The sequence below is a fragment of the Fulmarus glacialis genome, unplaced genomic scaffold (assembly GCF_000690835.1).
Source record: "Fulmarus glacialis isolate BGI_N327 unplaced genomic scaffold, ASM69083v1 scaffold2318, whole genome shotgun sequence".
NCBI classification, from domain to species: Eukaryota; Metazoa; Chordata; class Aves; order Procellariiformes; family Procellariidae; genus Fulmarus; species Fulmarus glacialis.
The window spans coordinates 13,442-30,776 of record NW_009228734.1 but is presented as its reverse complement, the minus strand read 5'-3'; the positions used below and the strand labels follow the sequence as shown (position 1 = coordinate 30,776).

General features: G+C 35.9%; 1 protein-coding gene across 1 annotated transcript in view; it reads right to left on the bottom strand.

Annotated features, from left to right (window-relative positions):
• Positions 1–1,621: 1,621 nt before the first annotated feature.
• PPFIA1 (protein tyrosine phosphatase, receptor type, f polypeptide (PTPRF), interacting protein (liprin), alpha 1) overlaps positions 1,622–17,335 on the bottom strand; it is a gene marked incomplete at its 3' end in the record, with an annotated part of 28,444 nt that continues 12,730 nt past the window's right edge. Inside the window, exons 11-21 of the mRNA XM_009583556.1 lie at positions 16,398–16,549; positions 15,436–15,608; positions 14,567–14,660; positions 8,119–8,200; positions 7,795–7,995; positions 6,901–6,963; positions 6,348–6,374; positions 4,402–4,577; positions 4,224–4,321; positions 2,267–2,442; positions 1,622–1,690 (exon numbers count right to left, since the gene is read on the bottom strand). Of these exons, the coding sequence (XP_009581851.1) occupies positions 1,622–1,690; positions 2,267–2,442; positions 4,224–4,321; positions 4,402–4,577; positions 6,348–6,374; positions 6,901–6,963; positions 7,795–7,995; positions 8,119–8,200; positions 14,567–14,660; positions 15,436–15,608; positions 16,398–16,549 (1,311 nt within the window). The remainder of the gene's footprint in view (positions 1,691–2,266; positions 2,443–4,223; positions 4,322–4,401; positions 4,578–6,347; positions 6,375–6,900; positions 6,964–7,794; positions 7,996–8,118; positions 8,201–14,566; positions 14,661–15,435; positions 15,609–16,397; positions 16,550–17,335) is intronic.

Sequence of the window (17,335 nt, the reverse complement as noted above, 5' to 3'; positions counted from 1 at the left end):
TTCAATTCTGTCTTACAGGAATGATGATACAGCTATCGTGCTTTCTCATGCTACAAATTACAGGAAGTGATAGGAAAAAAGTAAGTGTCGTAAATACTATATTGCTGTGCAGTGTTTTGCTTAAGCACTTGGGTAAATTTTACTTGTAATTACCCAGGTGCATTTTCCCCCTATTAATACATCTGCGTCTTTGAAGTAATATTCCACTTCAGAAATATAATATTGCACTTACTAAATACAATAGTTTAAGTCCCACTTCCAAAAATGTCTTTTGCAGTGAAGGTATTATGTCAATGCAAATATACCCATTGTGCATCTCCATTTGCCAACTTCACCTTTAGAAACAGTTCAGTCACTTGAATGCCATTTTACCTAAAATTTATCCCCTTTTTGAATCAGGAGACAAGTATCTGCATTATTTGGAGAGATCTTCATGATCAACAAACTGCCCTGAGCTACTAGAACAGAGCAAACATCCATTCCCTCAAAGCTCCTTCTTCTCGCAGTTTGAAATCACTACGGAAAAATACCTTAGAAAACTATCAAGCTGCTTTCTGATGATGTTATTAAAACCTTAGTAGAGATGCATGCTGAGAACAGAGCTGTCAGGATATGCCACAAAAGGGCTGGAACAAGTCCATTACGCAAAAGATGAACACAAAACCAAACAAGACCTGTCATAGCAGCCTCCTTCCCCAACATAACTGGTGTATGCTTCACCTCACTGATCGAAAAGCAGTTTAAGCCAGCACTTTCACCTTTCCCCTGTCCTCTTCCTCATACTAGCACAAATATCTCTGAGATATCACGGACTGGTTCCCTAACCCGGTTAACCACGTTAGGGTTTTGACATTTTTGAACCGCTTTCACCTACATGTGCTACCACATAAACTCCCATTAGCACCAAAGAACAGGTAGCACAGAGTTAGGACTCTCTTGGGGAAGTAACACCAGCTTGAAACTGTTCACCGACTTACAGCATAGAGCAACTTAAAAGCTTAAAGATGTAACACACTCTCCTTTCTGCTATGAGTTCACAGGGTCTACAAAAAAGTGTCACACCTAGTTTGTTAGAGTTTTATACTCATTACATTTGAATGAAGTTTATACACTGTAAGATCACAGACTGCCCGACAGAAATTACTTTGATGTGCAAACATACCTGGTGGTTATCTATACCAGTATTAACAGATATTAACAACACAAGCTTTCTTGAAAAACACTTGAAATTATTTGAAATACTGCTCTTTAGGACAAAGGTTTGAAATGTGCCATAGAGTGCCTTGCTCTATTATAGCTTGTTCATCTGCAACACTGGTCACTAATTTTCCCACATTTTAGATAGAAGATTCACCCCAAAGTGCTGCTATTAGACATTAACCATGCAAGCTACAAAAACCAAACTTGCAAATCATCTCAGTACTTTCATATTCAAAGTTATCTTACCTAAATACACAAAAACTGCCACATTCAGAAACTCCTGAAGACAAAGAATTTCAAGTTAAGATTTCTGTCACTATTCTGTCAATAGCTTAAAGAGGTTGAAGCTAAATTCTTTCACTTAACAGTTCTGTTAAAGTTCCCAGGACCATAAAATGGGTCAACAACTCAAGTAACTTACTTCATCAAGTCTTCTGTCAGTGCCCATAGCAAGAAGGTTATTAAATTCCCTCTCCAGAACAGCACGAGCCTAAAGTTTATAGTACAAAAGAAATGGAAATTAATTCCAAAAGATTAGTAATTAGTAACCTATAGTAATTTTAAAAATTTAATATAACCCAAATTGTTTAATACCTTCTTATCAGATTAATAAATTAGTACTTGAAAAGTTACAATTTAAGTTGTAACTTATTAAAAATCTAAGCAAGACTTAACAGCCCCCTCCTTCCATTCGTTGTGATATGAAAGTTCATGATTTCTGGCTCAAACTTAATTACTTCAGAATAAAAACTAGCAAACAACAAAAATGATGAGTTTTACACTAATGTTATGAAGATGAGCTATGAGGAAAATATTCAAACAATATTTTTTCTTCAAGCGAATTTATGAACCAGAATTGTTATTAACCATTAGAAAACAGTGAAGCATAGTTCTATGCTTTTCTCCTATAGGATAATGGACAACTTTTCCATTTCTAAAGTTTCTGGAGCTGGGAATAGAAGGACATGCACTTATCTAAGAACAAAAACAGTTAGTTCCATTTTTAACCTTCCTAGAGGGGAGAAAAAAAATCCTATTGGACATAAAGTAACTACTTCTTGCTTACCTGTGTGTTTTGAGTGGGTATTTGTAGTAAGAGAGCTAATGCATTGTAATCAAATGATTCATCTAAGGCCACAAGTGCACCATGAACTCCGCTCTCTATAAGGTTATTTGCGTATTCTTTAAGACCAATGGACACTACCCAATGGATCATTCTTTCATTGCTCCAGACAAGGACATCTATAGAGAGAAAAAGTTGCCTGATTTATAACAATACAACTTTTCTGAACAAAAAGCCCACAGTCCTTTCTTGTTCTGTATGCTCGTGTTGGGACTGATTTTCATATATACACAATTCATCATAAATGCTGTTAAGTAGTAGCCCCCAAGGAACTGTGTTATTTAACATTTAGGTTGCGATCCAATCTGCCCCTGCCTTTTTGGTGTGCATGAAACGCTCTGAATTGGCAACAAAACTTCATGCTTAGACTCCAACACTCGGTTGGATCCCTTCCATACAATAGTTTTCCTTGCACCCAGAAGGAATAGTCCTGGCTCAATCTCCTCTCTCCGCCTACAGAGGGAGGCTACAGTCACAGTTATGAGACAAGTTCAGCTGGGCATAGTGTTCATGCAGATGGGGAAGACAGGATCTTCTATTTTACACAGCCACTTAGGGGCTTGGACCTCACCCAAGACAGATTAAGTATTTTGGAATAAAAACTTGACTACTCAAAAGAAAAATCTTATAGCAGTTTCTCATGCACTTCCTACTGAATTTGAACAGAAAGCTTTATTTATTATTGTTTAAAGATTTATTAGTTTTATAATCTTATCTACCTTTAAGTTCTGAAGGTGTTCAATTTAGTATTGCACTTACCTTCAGCTTGTGCATACTACTACTTTTCCACAACCATAAATTTAAAGCGGAAAGTAAACATACTTGAAGTTTGCTGGAAGACATTTCATACTCTAACATTTCAACAATCAATATGCTCTCATCTTAGAACTTTTTCAAGGAAAAACATTATAAAGCAGCATTTACATGTTCAGCCCAAACATCAAAACAAAAACTATGTTCTTACAAGTAGGGTTTTTTTTTTTATACTATGTAGGAATGTCTATACCAATCGAACAGTTATAATGATCCACAGCATGTTTCTGGCCTATGTCAACTAGCATTCTTCCCAAACAATTCCCAGGAGGCATTCAAGAGTTGTATCTTCCAAGGAACAATTCCCTATAGGCAATAGATGCAGCCATACCATTTAGGAGGCTAATAAAGGCTTCCCAGCCGCAACACAGGCTTGTTTCATGCCAGTTAGTTGTAATTCCTGGGAACGTTCTCAGGCACAACTAGTAGAATAACCACGAAAAGGTATCAACTTTTTAAAAGGAAAGCGAAAGAGCAGGCACAGAGCCTTCTAAGCAAATTGCATACAAGGCAACCCTAAAATTTTAGTCTACAGTATCAGAAAAGACTTCTGATAGGCAGAGAACAAAATTTCTACGGGAAGTCTTGAAAAATAATGTGAATTCAACCCTGCTTTTTCTTCTTTTTCTCCTTTCTTGTTCAATAATCACCATGAATCCGGAAGATATAAACACCTAAGTCACCTGGATATTTTTTCATGAAGTGCTGGGTAATAAAAAAATACCAGCCACAAGCAACAATAAAATCATGTAGATGCAAAATTATTATGTCAGAAGCAGGGGGGGGGAGATACTTTTTCAAAACCCTCATCCTCCTTAAAACATTAGTTTTGTTTCAAACTTCAGAGCAGTAAGAGTTTCAAAAATGCCTGCATTTGTAGCACATGTCTGCACGAGTGAATGATTTAATGATGTGCTTCATGATTCACTGTTTGGGGCCTGCATCCAGACACATCTCCTGTATTTAATACTTGATATTTTACAAATAATTCCTCCCTATAATGCCTTTTTTTTTTTTAAAATAAATTTTTGAGGCAGATCAGCAAAAACACGTTAGAATCAGACTGAGGTCAAGACAACGCACTAACCCTTAATTTCATTCTGGCTTTCTTCTCTTTTTCTTTCAAGTTCTTTTCGATCATAATTCAGTCTTCGTAGGCACATAATTCCACACTGAAAACTGTTTCTGTTTAGAAAAGAAAAAAAACATTTAGAGAGAACGGAAACGTTTACTGTAAGTTAGGTCTCCAACTTAAACCTATTTACCTGTGAAAGCTGTCCACCATTTTAAGTTGCCCACGCAGATCTTTTTTAGTTAAATGATCCAGCATTCGAGCATCAACAAGACATTCCATGAAATAGCTGCGATACTGAGGGAGCCCCAGACTAGGGAGCCATTCATTGCCAATCCACTCATGGTTCATATCACCATATGCTAACGTCTGTTTTTAAAAGATTAAGGAATAAACTTATTAAAATGAGAAAAGCTTTTTTAGACAACGTATTTTAAAGAAAAAAGTAAAACAATGCTTACTTAATTCTTAGCCTGTAAAGATAAGCAAATAAAAATACTGAATACTACATGTACTTTTTCTGAAGAAGTCACCTCACGAAGAAAAGCAAGTTTAGATATTCAGATCAGCAAGTAAAACTGCCTTAATTTATCATGTTTAAGAGTATGAAAAAATATGCAAAAACTAATAATAAGAAAGACTAATCTATACTGTTTTGATAGCAAGAGCCATAGAATTTAATTTTGTTAAGATGCAAAAAAATACTGTATCTCTTGAAAACTGGGGAGGGATTCTTATTTTTCAGATGACCATATAAATACAAGATATCAAAAAAATAACTGCAGGTTTGTTTTTTTTTTTTTTTAAATGCACTTAACTGTTTTCAGAAACTGATCCCAATCAAGTAAGCAAAAAAAGATAAAAACCCGCTACTGAAGAACAAGCAATTCTAAGTGCTTGTCCTTATCCTAAAAAAACCCAAACCAATAAAAAAAAAAAAAACCAACTTCCTTCATTGCAGTTCTGACCTGCAAATCATCAGGCATTTTTTGGAGAAAACTTTTAAAAAGAAGAGAGTTTGTAACTATGCATCTAATCATTCCTGGAGCAACAAAAAACAGCAGCTCTTTTTTTCAAAGGTCAAGGGTAATAATTCATTTTTACTATGCAATTGAAAGTCAAAAGTTTTATTTCTCCTCTAGAGGAAGCATCTTCTAGAAAGGAGCAAGGCCACATAGAAATGCATTTCTTCAAGCCATCGCTAGGTAGCAGACTGAAAGAGCATGTTACTCTTGTAACAGGGAGGCAAGCTATGATTGTTATCATTGACAATCTGCAAATGAGTATCTGAGACATAGTTAATGGGACTTAAACAGGTTTAAGCTGGAGGGCAGCCAAGCAAGAAGAGACTATACTCTCCAAAGATACAGATCACAGGCAAATCCTGAGTTTTGTTTATATCCCTGTATAAAATACTCGACTGTCTCAATGCCTGAAAATACAATTAGGATTTGTCACCACTTTAAGGGAAAACAATTCATCAAGGAGGATTACAGAATTAGTGCACAGAAATCTACTTAACTATCTAGGCTCAACATGTCTTGTAGCACACCTGTGAGAGTAGCCAGGTTGAACAGGGACTTTCTGCACACAGAAGATATTCTTGTTGGACTTCTGGCTTCCCAGAGAGCCATCCCCCACCAAAACACTCCACATTTTTTATCATGAAATTACTTTAAAATTTGATCTAGTATGTTCAATACATAGAATACAACAATGCTTATTAAGAAAGAGTAACTTCATTTTGGTGATTCATAAGCTAGAGGAGAAATATTTCAGAAAGCTAATGATAACAAAGACTTCTGAATATTCTTCTCCTAACAGCCTTATTATTAAAAATCCTTATGCATAGCTTTTTTTGTGACGTACTATGTAACAAAGTATTTTACAAATTTTCAATGATGAATCACCAAATCTTGGAAGTTCTAGAAAACATTAAAATATTTAAATTACCTAAATACAAAAGTGTACCTTCCAAATATGTAATATACAGAGATAAGCCTGTAGTTTCCCCCTCTCCCAATCCCCAAGCCACACCAAGATTCACTAAAAGAAACTGCTATAAAGGAAAACCAGATTCTTTCATCTCTAATTGTGACAGTTTACATATAGTCTATAATATTACATAAAGTTTCCAACCTGAGCCCAGCTTCCCTCCTCATCTTCCTGTTAGGTGGTTAGAAAAGCAAAAGAACACATACGTATTAGTATTTAAGTTTAGTAAGGAGATCAAAGTTAAAGATGCACTGCAAGTCTCTAAGTCTACTGCATACCAAAAAAAATCTAGATAAAGCAAGCATCATGCATTGTAAAAAAAATATACAAGGCACTCGTTTTCGTATGAGAGGTTGCAAAACCCAACTACTGATTAAGTTTTCTGGAAAGAAGAAATTTCCGCAAAAGTAATTCAATTTATCTATTAGTTAATCAAATCAGAGCTCCATTTTACAGATTAGAAAGAGCTTTGTTTACAGTCTTATCAATGTTGATTTTTTCCCCCTTCTGGAAAAAAAACTATCAAGATGCAGGTTACAAGGTTAATAATTAGAAGAAGCAATGATCCAGAATTTTAATGCATTAATTTGGGGGGAAAAAAAAAAAAAGACAAAAAAAGACCATAGGCACTTGATTCAAATGTTCAAAAGTGGAAAAAGCACTCTAAGGAACAGAAGTGGCAACACTTTAAACTAACCGTTTGTTGTGTGGCTGTAAGATTTTCCATTTCTTCATGTGTTACCCAGACATTTCCCGTGGTCTAATATGACCCCACAGGGAACCAATCCCATCCAGTGAAAGGAAAGCAGTAACAAAGAGGAGAGGTTGCAGAACATATAAGCAATCGGTACATGTAAGGAGCAGGCATGGGCAAAAGCAGTGGTTTCTAAAGTCTTAAGTATATCTACTGAAAGTAATGGCATGGAATAAAAGCCTATTAACATGGATCACTTTTCTTCAAAGATATTAACAAAATTGAATGTGATAAATAGCTTACGTTGATGTAATTAATGGGTAAACACTTGACTCTGCTCTAATCTGAAAAATGCGTATTAGTCTAGTACTGTAATCCCAGGAATCTCAGAAATAACTTCAGATTGCAGGGCAGACTCATGAGAGGGAATTCACATTAACTTTAAGTGTCTAAATTTACTATAGTATAGAGAGACAGGTGGACTCCTAGTTTATGTAGGCTGAATCATTATTTGGAGTTAATGGCCTTATACATGGATTAAAAGAACCTCCAACTATTTTACAAATTTCTGTATGCACATGTATACTTCATCTGTATTATAAATTCTTCTGAGGCCAAAAGATGAGCCAAATAACATGTACTCTAAATATTCTGGATTATATACTTACACTGATATAAACTTCTCTCTCCCTTAAAAAAGAAAATGTAGTTATTCCTTCATTTAATTTCCATGAAAGGAAAAAACTTCCTATATTTAAATAATGTGTTTCTCTACAATTTAATGTTTCCAGAAATTCTTATTTGAAGCTCAAATCCTTTCAGTTACATGTTTACGGTAGAATTTTTGGATATTCTAAAGGTTCTAAAAGACGTTTAATGCTGGATCACTTTCCTTACCGTCCTTGAGGTGGGAGGGGCAGATGGACTTGTTAGTGACATGATTTCTTGAATGGCCAGCCTCAGCTTCAGTCTGTGCAGAGGATTACTAATTCCAATTTCACGCTGTATTTCTGTATCAGATAAGGCCGACATGATAGCACCGCTTTTCACATTTGCTCGGCAAGCAGCCACATACCAGGCTGGCATCCCAACCCACAGCTGAAACACAAAAAAAAGGAAGTAAGCAGGATCTGGAAAACATTCCTGGCTACAAAACCTTAAATCCTTTAGAAGTCTGAGGTCTTTATTTTTTTATTTATTTATTTTGGAGGGACCACCTACCTCCAACCACACAACCACAGTAGGCCCATCCCACTGTGCAAAAGGTAAACCTTGTCTTCTGGCTTCCTCGAGCAACTCATGCCTACAATTACAGAAATAGTTATTAATAACAAAGAGAAACTAGTTATAACTGGATGTTACAATTTAAACACTGCATTCAATTTACTATCTTCTTTCTAAGTGGTTAGCTTTCTTCCTTTCTCAGCCTTACATGATATACCCACTAAGGCAGCCACAGCACACGTACAAGGACTATATGGTGACGTAGGCTGAACTGGATAGGAAATTTTAGAGTGGCAGAGACACTGGATCTTGCCTTTCAGAAATTTGTGTCTGAAACTGCTACTGACACTCTAACCACCACTGCCAACACAAAGTGGAGATGTCAGACTTATTTGTCAGTCAGATTCTCAATTGCTGCAATTTTCTGTTCAGCAAATTAGACTGAACCAAAATAGTCATTTTTCCTCAACATGCAGATTTGAATCTGGGGAAATGTATGAGTACATCAGATACCCCCGCCATCGAAACGGTACTGTCCATCAGGCTGTCGAGGCTGGAAACTGGGACAGTAAGCTTTTAATTGGTGAATTTCAGTCTGCAGCAGCAAGCCTGTCAGAATTTCAGGCACAGCCTCAGACAACCATTATATTCAGAGAGCCACGCTTTGGCAATTATATTCTGAAAGGCTGTGTACTGAAACTCAGCTTTCATCTCCTATGATGACACCATTTCCTTTGTTATTCTGAAACAGAAGAGACTGAAGTTTAATATTGACAATTCAGCTTACAGAAACAATGGAAGCTCACAAGATCCCTATAAATAGCTGCCAAAAATGTTTGATAAACCAAGAGACAAAAACTAGTGTTGCGGGTATTAGCATGCAATGTTGCTTGGATATGTCTGTCTGAAAAAATGGGTAAAGTCTGAAAAAAGCATATTTAAGCTGCCTTTGAAAGCTAGTTGTACATGGTTAAGTCTCCACTCACTCTCCTCAGAAGTTTAGAAAAAACAACTTCACCTAATTGGACAGTTTTTACTGTTTTATGCTTTTTATTTATGCCTGCAAGTGTAGAATTAAGAAGATAAGCAGCAATACTACAGATTCAGGATCCTATATTATGTATTTATAATTTTCTCACAATTTAAAACAAACAAAATCTCCTCACCTTCAGAACTGTATTGTTAAATACATCTACGATGATAAAATATTTAAAAGCTACAGATATTAAAAAACTACCATACAAGACATCTTGAAAAGAGGTTACTGAGAGACTCGTAGCTTTCTTGGCTAGTAGTGCAAAACAGGTATGCAGTATTCAGCTCTTTTAGACATGCCAGCATACCTAGGATCCTTACATTATATTGGTAGATAACTAAATATAAAAAATAATCAATGAAGTAATAAATCTACAGCAACTGTTTTATCAATAGGTAGTACTTCTCCACCTGCATGTCAATAAATTCCTATTACACTAGAAGAATCTCCCAATACTCTATCCTAATTAAATGTGCTGCCTAGGAATGAAAAAAGGGGAGGAACTGCCAGATAACTGGTTACAAATAACCATTCTAATGTACCCATTTTAAGACCCAACAATTAAGACGGAAACAGTGTTCAGCAGTTAGCAGCTCAATAGCTAGATTTCACTAACAAAGAGACGACCGTAAAAGTTAATACATATTTGTACACTTCAAAAAGATACATATATTTCTAAATTAGGAATGAAGGATCAGCTAATTTTCCTGCTACCGCGGAACACATTACATTACTCCCACAAATCACTAGCCCTGAACACGTTCAGTTTTGCTTCACTTTGTTGTTTAAAGATTAAAAAATAAGAAAAATAAATTAATAAGATATTATAAAATACTGCTTGGTAAGAACAGAATAAAATGCTTAATACTGTATTTGCCAGAAAGGAATACAATGTTTTTTTCCAAGTAGTTTTAACTTCAAAATTGGTGTCTTTGTCTTCCTTTTTGGTGGTTGTGGTAACACGACCGGGCAAGTGAGGGAGGCCCAGTAGTGACAAAAGAGCACAGACATGCCCAAAGTAACCTCAGGTTTGACTAGGATGACCCCACGAGAGCATGTAATCACTGTCTTTCCCTCAGCTTATAAAGCTGCTTGGGGTATTGCATGTAATTCAGAGAATTGCAGTGTAATTTCTGCTAGTTTTATAAGTCTCCCTGCATACTTCAGGTTAACCATGAAATAGCAAATCATTTGGAGATGAACAGTACAGGGAATGTATCAAAAGCATAAGGAAAGGTTATGATGCAAACTTTAAACTCATGGTGGTATTGCACGCAGAAAACAATTGTGCGGCTGGAAGGCAGTGTTATGTGATGGAGGCAAACATGTAGAAATGGAAACAAACAAACCAAAAATGTTTATAAGATAACTTTATACAGAAATTATTCAATGGATCCAAAGAGGAATGCATCCATGAAGTAGAAAATTAATTGCAGAATTTGTTCATATGCAAGAAGAGAGAGAAACTTGCTTGCACAGGAAATCATTAAACCGAACGCTCAAGACAGCACAGGCACAAAACATCTCATGGGAAGAATTCAAAGGCAGCTGCTGCTTTATCTGCAAATGATGCATCAATGGTTTCTTCCTATAGCAGAGAACTTCACTTTTCCAACAATTCCCTTCCAACTTCACCAAGAAACTGACTGCATTCCAGCAATACATGATCAGATTATGTAAAGATCACAACTGACATGCCAGTTAGTTTCACAGGCCATCCAATTATACCATTTAAGAAGTGGGTGCAAAATCCAGCCTCCCATCTTGGTGAGGAAAAAAAAAATATTGCAGTGGTAGTGTTGGCAGTGTCAACAGACGGTATAAAGCTGGCACTGTGAAGGACAAAAGAATGTCAGAGGAGTAGCTGGCTGCTGGAATAACTCTTAGGTGACAAAATAAAGGGATAGATGTCTACAGACTTAATAAGAAGTTGGCTGAACATCACTGGGAATGGGAGACTAAATGTGCTGCTGCAAGAGGGGAACACTTTTGTTAGACACATTCAAAAGGCATCTAACACCAGCTGTGGAAAACAAAGAAACTGTGGTCATATGGGACAAGAAATGATGTCAAAACTGCAGGTGCTTGATGCAGTAGTGAGCATACAAGGCCCTTTAAAGACCATTTGAAGGGTCTGTATTTAGAATGGCTCTTGGCAGGCAAGCATACTCTAACCCCACAAGGAAAATAAAGCAGCCCAGTGCAACACCACTTTGTCATTGGATTAAGACAGCATGGGAATGCATAAATCCAGAACTTGTAGCCAAAGGGGAATGCTGTATTCCAGATTTCTTGGATGGAACTGATGGTAACTGACTTGGAAGAAGCTGAGAGTAGGCAAGGTGGTGAAGGGAGTGATACCGATGGAAATGACAGAGTTGCAAGATGTAAAAACTGAAAGGCAACAGTAGCAAAACATGAGATGAAAATAGACTAACTTCAGGCAAAGCGTCAGTGCAACGTTAATATCCTTATTATATATTGATTTCAGGTATGTAATAAACTTTTTGTGTATAACTTTTCTTACCGAGAGTTATCTTAAATTTAGGGTTGCCTTCCTTTTTGATTAATACAGTATTTTGTTGTGCTGTATACAGAAAAGCACAAATACAGTTGTGGCAAACACTGTCAACAGTACAGCTCACAAAGATGATGAACAGCATGAACAAAACACTAAAAACAACTTAAATTTAGTAAACAAAGAGTGATGGTTTACAGAAATACATCTACCTTGGAAATTAATTGCCACAAATATCTACTATTGCTAAATAACTTTCAAAACCCAAATTACAAAACTAATTCCATCTAAGTGGGGTTTAATACTTCCATTATAAAAATTCACACCATGCAAATTAAGACAAGACATTGAACTAGCATTCACACCGAATTAGATGACACTGGATTTATTTCAGCAACACATTTTCACAATAAGTTCTTTTGAATCTAGTATCTCCTCTCATAATTAGACTTTTTTGAAAAAAGTTAGAGCTTTTAATATATTGCTAAAAAATCCAAATGAGATTTATCATAATTTCACAACAATCCTAATAAAATAAATATAAACTTACCCTGATCTTGCACTACCACATCAAATGGTAAACAAAAGGAAAATAAAACAGTGAAGGAAAAAAATAAAACTAGGATTAAACTGAACTCAAAGGCATACAAAAACAGACAAATAATGTATACTGTAATTTAATTCTGTAATTATAAATAGGTTTTTGTTAGTAAAGACACTGAATACTGCCCTCCGCCTGTTTGTGTGCATGCATGCAGAAATCAGAAAGATAAGCAAGCAAATAGGGATTAGAGACAACTATAAATAGCTGTCATTGTTCCAAGCATTCAGGTAACTGGAATTCTTTTCGCTGAATACAGGATTTTATACGTGAACAGTTGGCCTTGAGAATTTGTTTTAACCCCACCCTCTTCCAATATCAAAGTGAAAAGCAATTCAGAGCAGCTTTACCACTTTTTCTTTTTGATAATGAACATCTCAAGAAAGCAGCGAGGGATCTTTGACACTTCGTGATAATATTGCTTCCTATGTTCAGAATACCTGTCAGGATTCTGAAACAGCTGGATTAAAGTATATCGCTGGGATTTTTAAAACAATAGATTTGCTTCTCATGGAAGTTCAAAGGGCCCTGCTGCTGCTCTCAGCAGTAAGAGTAATAAAACTAAACATTATGATATGTATCTTCATCAACACAGTTTTGTTTCATACCCACTTTCACTGAAATATCTGAATCACAGATACCTTCCCGTGAATAAGCATGTATCCATATTTACTAGCTAGGCAAGGTAATTTCAATCTAAAAGTTTTCATTTGTCTAATGTAGACACTTGCCTTTTAAGCAACTAACAACAAGCAGCCATGAGGCATACTTTAAGCAATACCAGTAAATTTTTGAAAGGCAGAATGTTTACAAAAAAAAGTCATAATTTATCTGCAACTGCATTTTTTGCATTTATTAAAGCGAGACAGTATAGATTGTTTTTCTCTAGGATGAAATTTGTTGCTGGTATTGAGAAAGATCTATATTGTTCAAAGAACAGGCCTACCACTATTTAGATATGACCAAACTAAAACTACTTATTCAACCAAGATGTGGTATGACTTTAAAGCTCTGTAGAAAAAGGAAAATACCAGATCATAATAATGTACGATTGCCTTCAGTGTAACAGTCTGAAGAAAAACAGCTGAGTGTTCTGTTATACAAACAAAACCACATTCCATTCTGACTTTTCAAACCAACACACTGCTGGTTTTCATTAGCAGTCACCAGGCATTATTCTTATTTGTTAAAAGAACTTAGGTACTGCAAGAAATCTATCTTGCAAAGAGAAAACTAGCACACTTTCTTTTCAACATTCACCATTCTTCAGAAGTAAAAAAGCAAGACAGGTCTCATCTTGGTCAGCTTTTTTGACACAAGCGTAAAGACATCTGAACAGAACAGAAGCAACAAAAGTTCAAGGTATATGGCTCAGCTTTGGGTGGAAAAATGTAAAGAATGCCTGATCCTACTTACTAAATTTGAGTATTTCCTGTATTACCATATAAGCATCAAGCCAAGATTTCTACTAGTAGCAGTATCTATTTTTTGTCTATGATTATAGTCTTTGCTTCATCTCTTCTAAGCCTAGGAACAATAAAGCATTCAATAGATACCCAAAAGGTGAGCATTACACTAAAGATTTTCTTGGACACACACTGAAAAAGTTCTCATGACTAGGAAAAGGTAACTGCATATCTAAAAGGTGCCAGAAAAAAGGAAATAGTCACAAATTATTAAAAAACAGGAAGTCAGGGGTATATGGTGCAAGGAAAAAAGATTTTGGCTGTTAAAATACATGAGAGAAAATGTCAAGACAACCTCAAACAGAAATAAAAAAATTAGGGAGCACAGCAGCAGTTAGCAATACAAAAGGAAAGACTTTCAGAGTCACCTGCTAGAAAGGAACCAGCAAATGCATACAGAAGGATGTCTGTACAGAACATCTCATTCTTTCACTCTGTCAACTCTTTCACACTCTGGAGCAAGTTAACAGCCAAAGACAACTTTGGGAAATCTTCCAAATTAATTAAACCCAAAGCAGGTACTAAATATAACAAATATGGGGGAAGGTTTGATAAGAGTCCTCTTTTATCTCCAAGTTTGTTTATTACAGCATTTCAACAATAAGCTTTCAGCACTGAAATTCATTTCAAACTTACCACGACCTATGCTACTACTGATGTTCTGGAAAAAAAAAAAGCAAAAAAAATTCTACAGAAGCTTATTAGCCGTAGCACCATACTAGGCAAAAATACCTGAAAACAAACAAAACAAAAAACAAAACCAAAACATTTTTAAACAAAGCAGTACCTTAACAACAGAGGATTAAAAATAACTGATAACTTACTTTTTCTGCATTTTCCTGTTTTTTTCTGCCTGACCTCCAAGCTTGCTGAGACCTAATGCATCCTGAGAGGAACCATCTGCTTCTGCCATGCCAACTACAAAAAAAAACCAAACCAAAAACCAGTCTTGTTATCTTCTCAGTTTTGGCCAGTTATAACTCAAAAATCACTAATGCTTTCCTGAATAAAAGTATTTAATCCTTTGTAATATTACTGATCAGAAATACACAAAGCCAAACCTCCAAGCCCATCTATCACTCTATTTTCTAGTTGAATTAATACCCATGAAAATGGTATATAAAAATAGGAAAATCAGACTGGTATGGACTCAGGTGCTGTCTAAAACCAGCTGGAGTCACACCAAGAACCTCACATTTCAACCACCTGTAAGATGAATTCTCAGTGTTCCCATATCACTTATGGTTGGTGTCAACATCAAGGGAACTGCTTTACGCAAAGAATTACGCAAGATAAAAAGGTAACCATATCATTTACTAAGCCAGCTGGGTTGGTTTCAAGGGAGTTCCTTTGGGTCCAAAGTGAAGACATGACTGTTGGTGTCAAAACTAAAGCCTCTTTTGCTTCCAAGATACGGTTGAAATTTTTGCTTCACAAGACAAGCCATAACAGTTCAGTAAGTTTCAGTAACCTAGCTACATGAGACTAAATGACAGCAATACCCGATTCGCTGAACTTGCATCCTACACTCATAAAAGGACCTACCAGAAGATTCAGTGTCACTAGTTCCAAAAAACGGTGTACATCAGCATCAAAATAATCAGTCATAAATATGCACATACTAATACATCATGAAATTCAGTCTTCCACTCACTCTCTTACTGTGGGGGAAAAAAAAAAAAAGCAAGCCAACCTTGTCCTAATGTTTCCTTGCTTGTTTGTCCAGGTCGTCCCTTTTCTTTCTTGCCAAACAAGCGGCCAATAGAGGATTTGATCCCCTTCTTTTTGGGGGCTTTATGAAGGGAATCTTGGCTACTATTGCTGCTACTAGGATTACTTGTTTGCCCATCTTGCGAGCCTGTTGAACTTTACAAAAAAAGGAGTCATAAAGGAGCACATGTAGAACAAATTCACCGGTATAACATAGGGAGAGAGAAGTTCAGGTTTCTGTGCAAGTTAACGAAAGCTCAATAACTCACTAATGACATCTAATTTCACCTTTTAATGAGTCAAGAAAAGAAACGTATTTACCAAAATATATGTCATTAAACAGAAAAAAACAGCGGGAACAACTAAATCATGCAAGAAAGGAAGGGATATAATATTTATATACTATAGCATGGAACTACAAGTCAATTCTTACTTTTTTAAGACATGAAAGTGTTTAAAGTGCAATTCAGAGATGCCAAAGTTGACAACACAAGTTCCTGACAAATTGAGGCAGACAATGGAAGTTTGAAATACTTAAGTGGAATCCATCTCAGACACTTACGCACTTTGAAAAGAACATCTGTCAATCAAAATGATTGTAATTCTGCAACTTACTTCTAAATTTATAGCTAAATTTCAATCTATGAAAGGCGACTGGAATTGTACATCTTTCATTTCCTAAACATGAAGCAAGCTTAATGCAGACCTTGATTACCAGAAGAATTCTTCACATAAAGCCATTTCTGATCATTAACAAAATCTGTATTCTTATTGTTTATGTAACATAGTCACCCATTTATATGTTCATACTCTTTACTTTTGAGAAACACTTCAATATCCAAACTAAAATCCTACAGGCTGAACAGCTTTGCAGTTTTAGGATTTTATTCTGATAATCTGAAATACTAAGTTACTGGTGGGTCTGACTTATTCACAGCTACTTACTTTCTTATGTCCCTGATATCTTCATGGCTCACTGTATGCAAAGCTCCTTTTTGGACTCTGTCCAAACGCAAAGATCGAGGTGAAGAAGGTGGTGATGTCTCACATTTTATTGTGGTTTTATCATCTCGTACCTCTTCTCTAGAAGCTGGAGACTAATGGAAAAGGAATGAAAACTTGAGGGGTTAGTTGGAAATGCCAAAACATGAATGCGATATCAATGCTACACAAAATATTGAAAGGGAAAATCAATTATTTCAGTGTTAAAGGATTACTCTTACCCTTACCATTCTGAAGTTGCCTATTTTTTGTTTGACTTCTTGCTGGATTTTCTGCTACCTTCACTGACAAACTACTGAATTTCAGTCTTAGCAATGAGAGCAAGTAGCACTCATCTTTTATTCACTCATAGAGCTAAAAACTAATGTCTTGTCTTCAGCACCATAAAACTAATACACCCGACTTCAGTTTAGGCAAGTACAAAGACAGAAAACCAGAGAGTCCTGTGAAAAGAAGGCATCTTAATTCTCACTGTTATGTGTTTAGACAATCATTAGCAAGATTACCAAGTCTATGAAATCAGTTTCTACAAACCTGTGGCTATGGCTTATCTCAAAGTTTGAATAACAGAAATTAAGACTTATTTGGGTGTGCACTAACAGATCTTTAAGATTAAATATTGTTCCACGAAGACTGCAAAATAGTGGTTACAAACTGAAAGCAACACAACAGTTTCCCCACACCAGCAAAAAAAGCCAAACAAAAAAAACCCCACAAAACAAACCAAACCCACACTTATGCTCAGATGATAAACCATTTTACGTTTAATATCAAAGAACACATAACATTGCTTTATTATAGGGTTACCCTGGAAATGCTTTCTTTTAAGTTCCTGTTATCCATTAACGAGTTTGGGAACAGGGAAGGAGATGAAAGGGCAC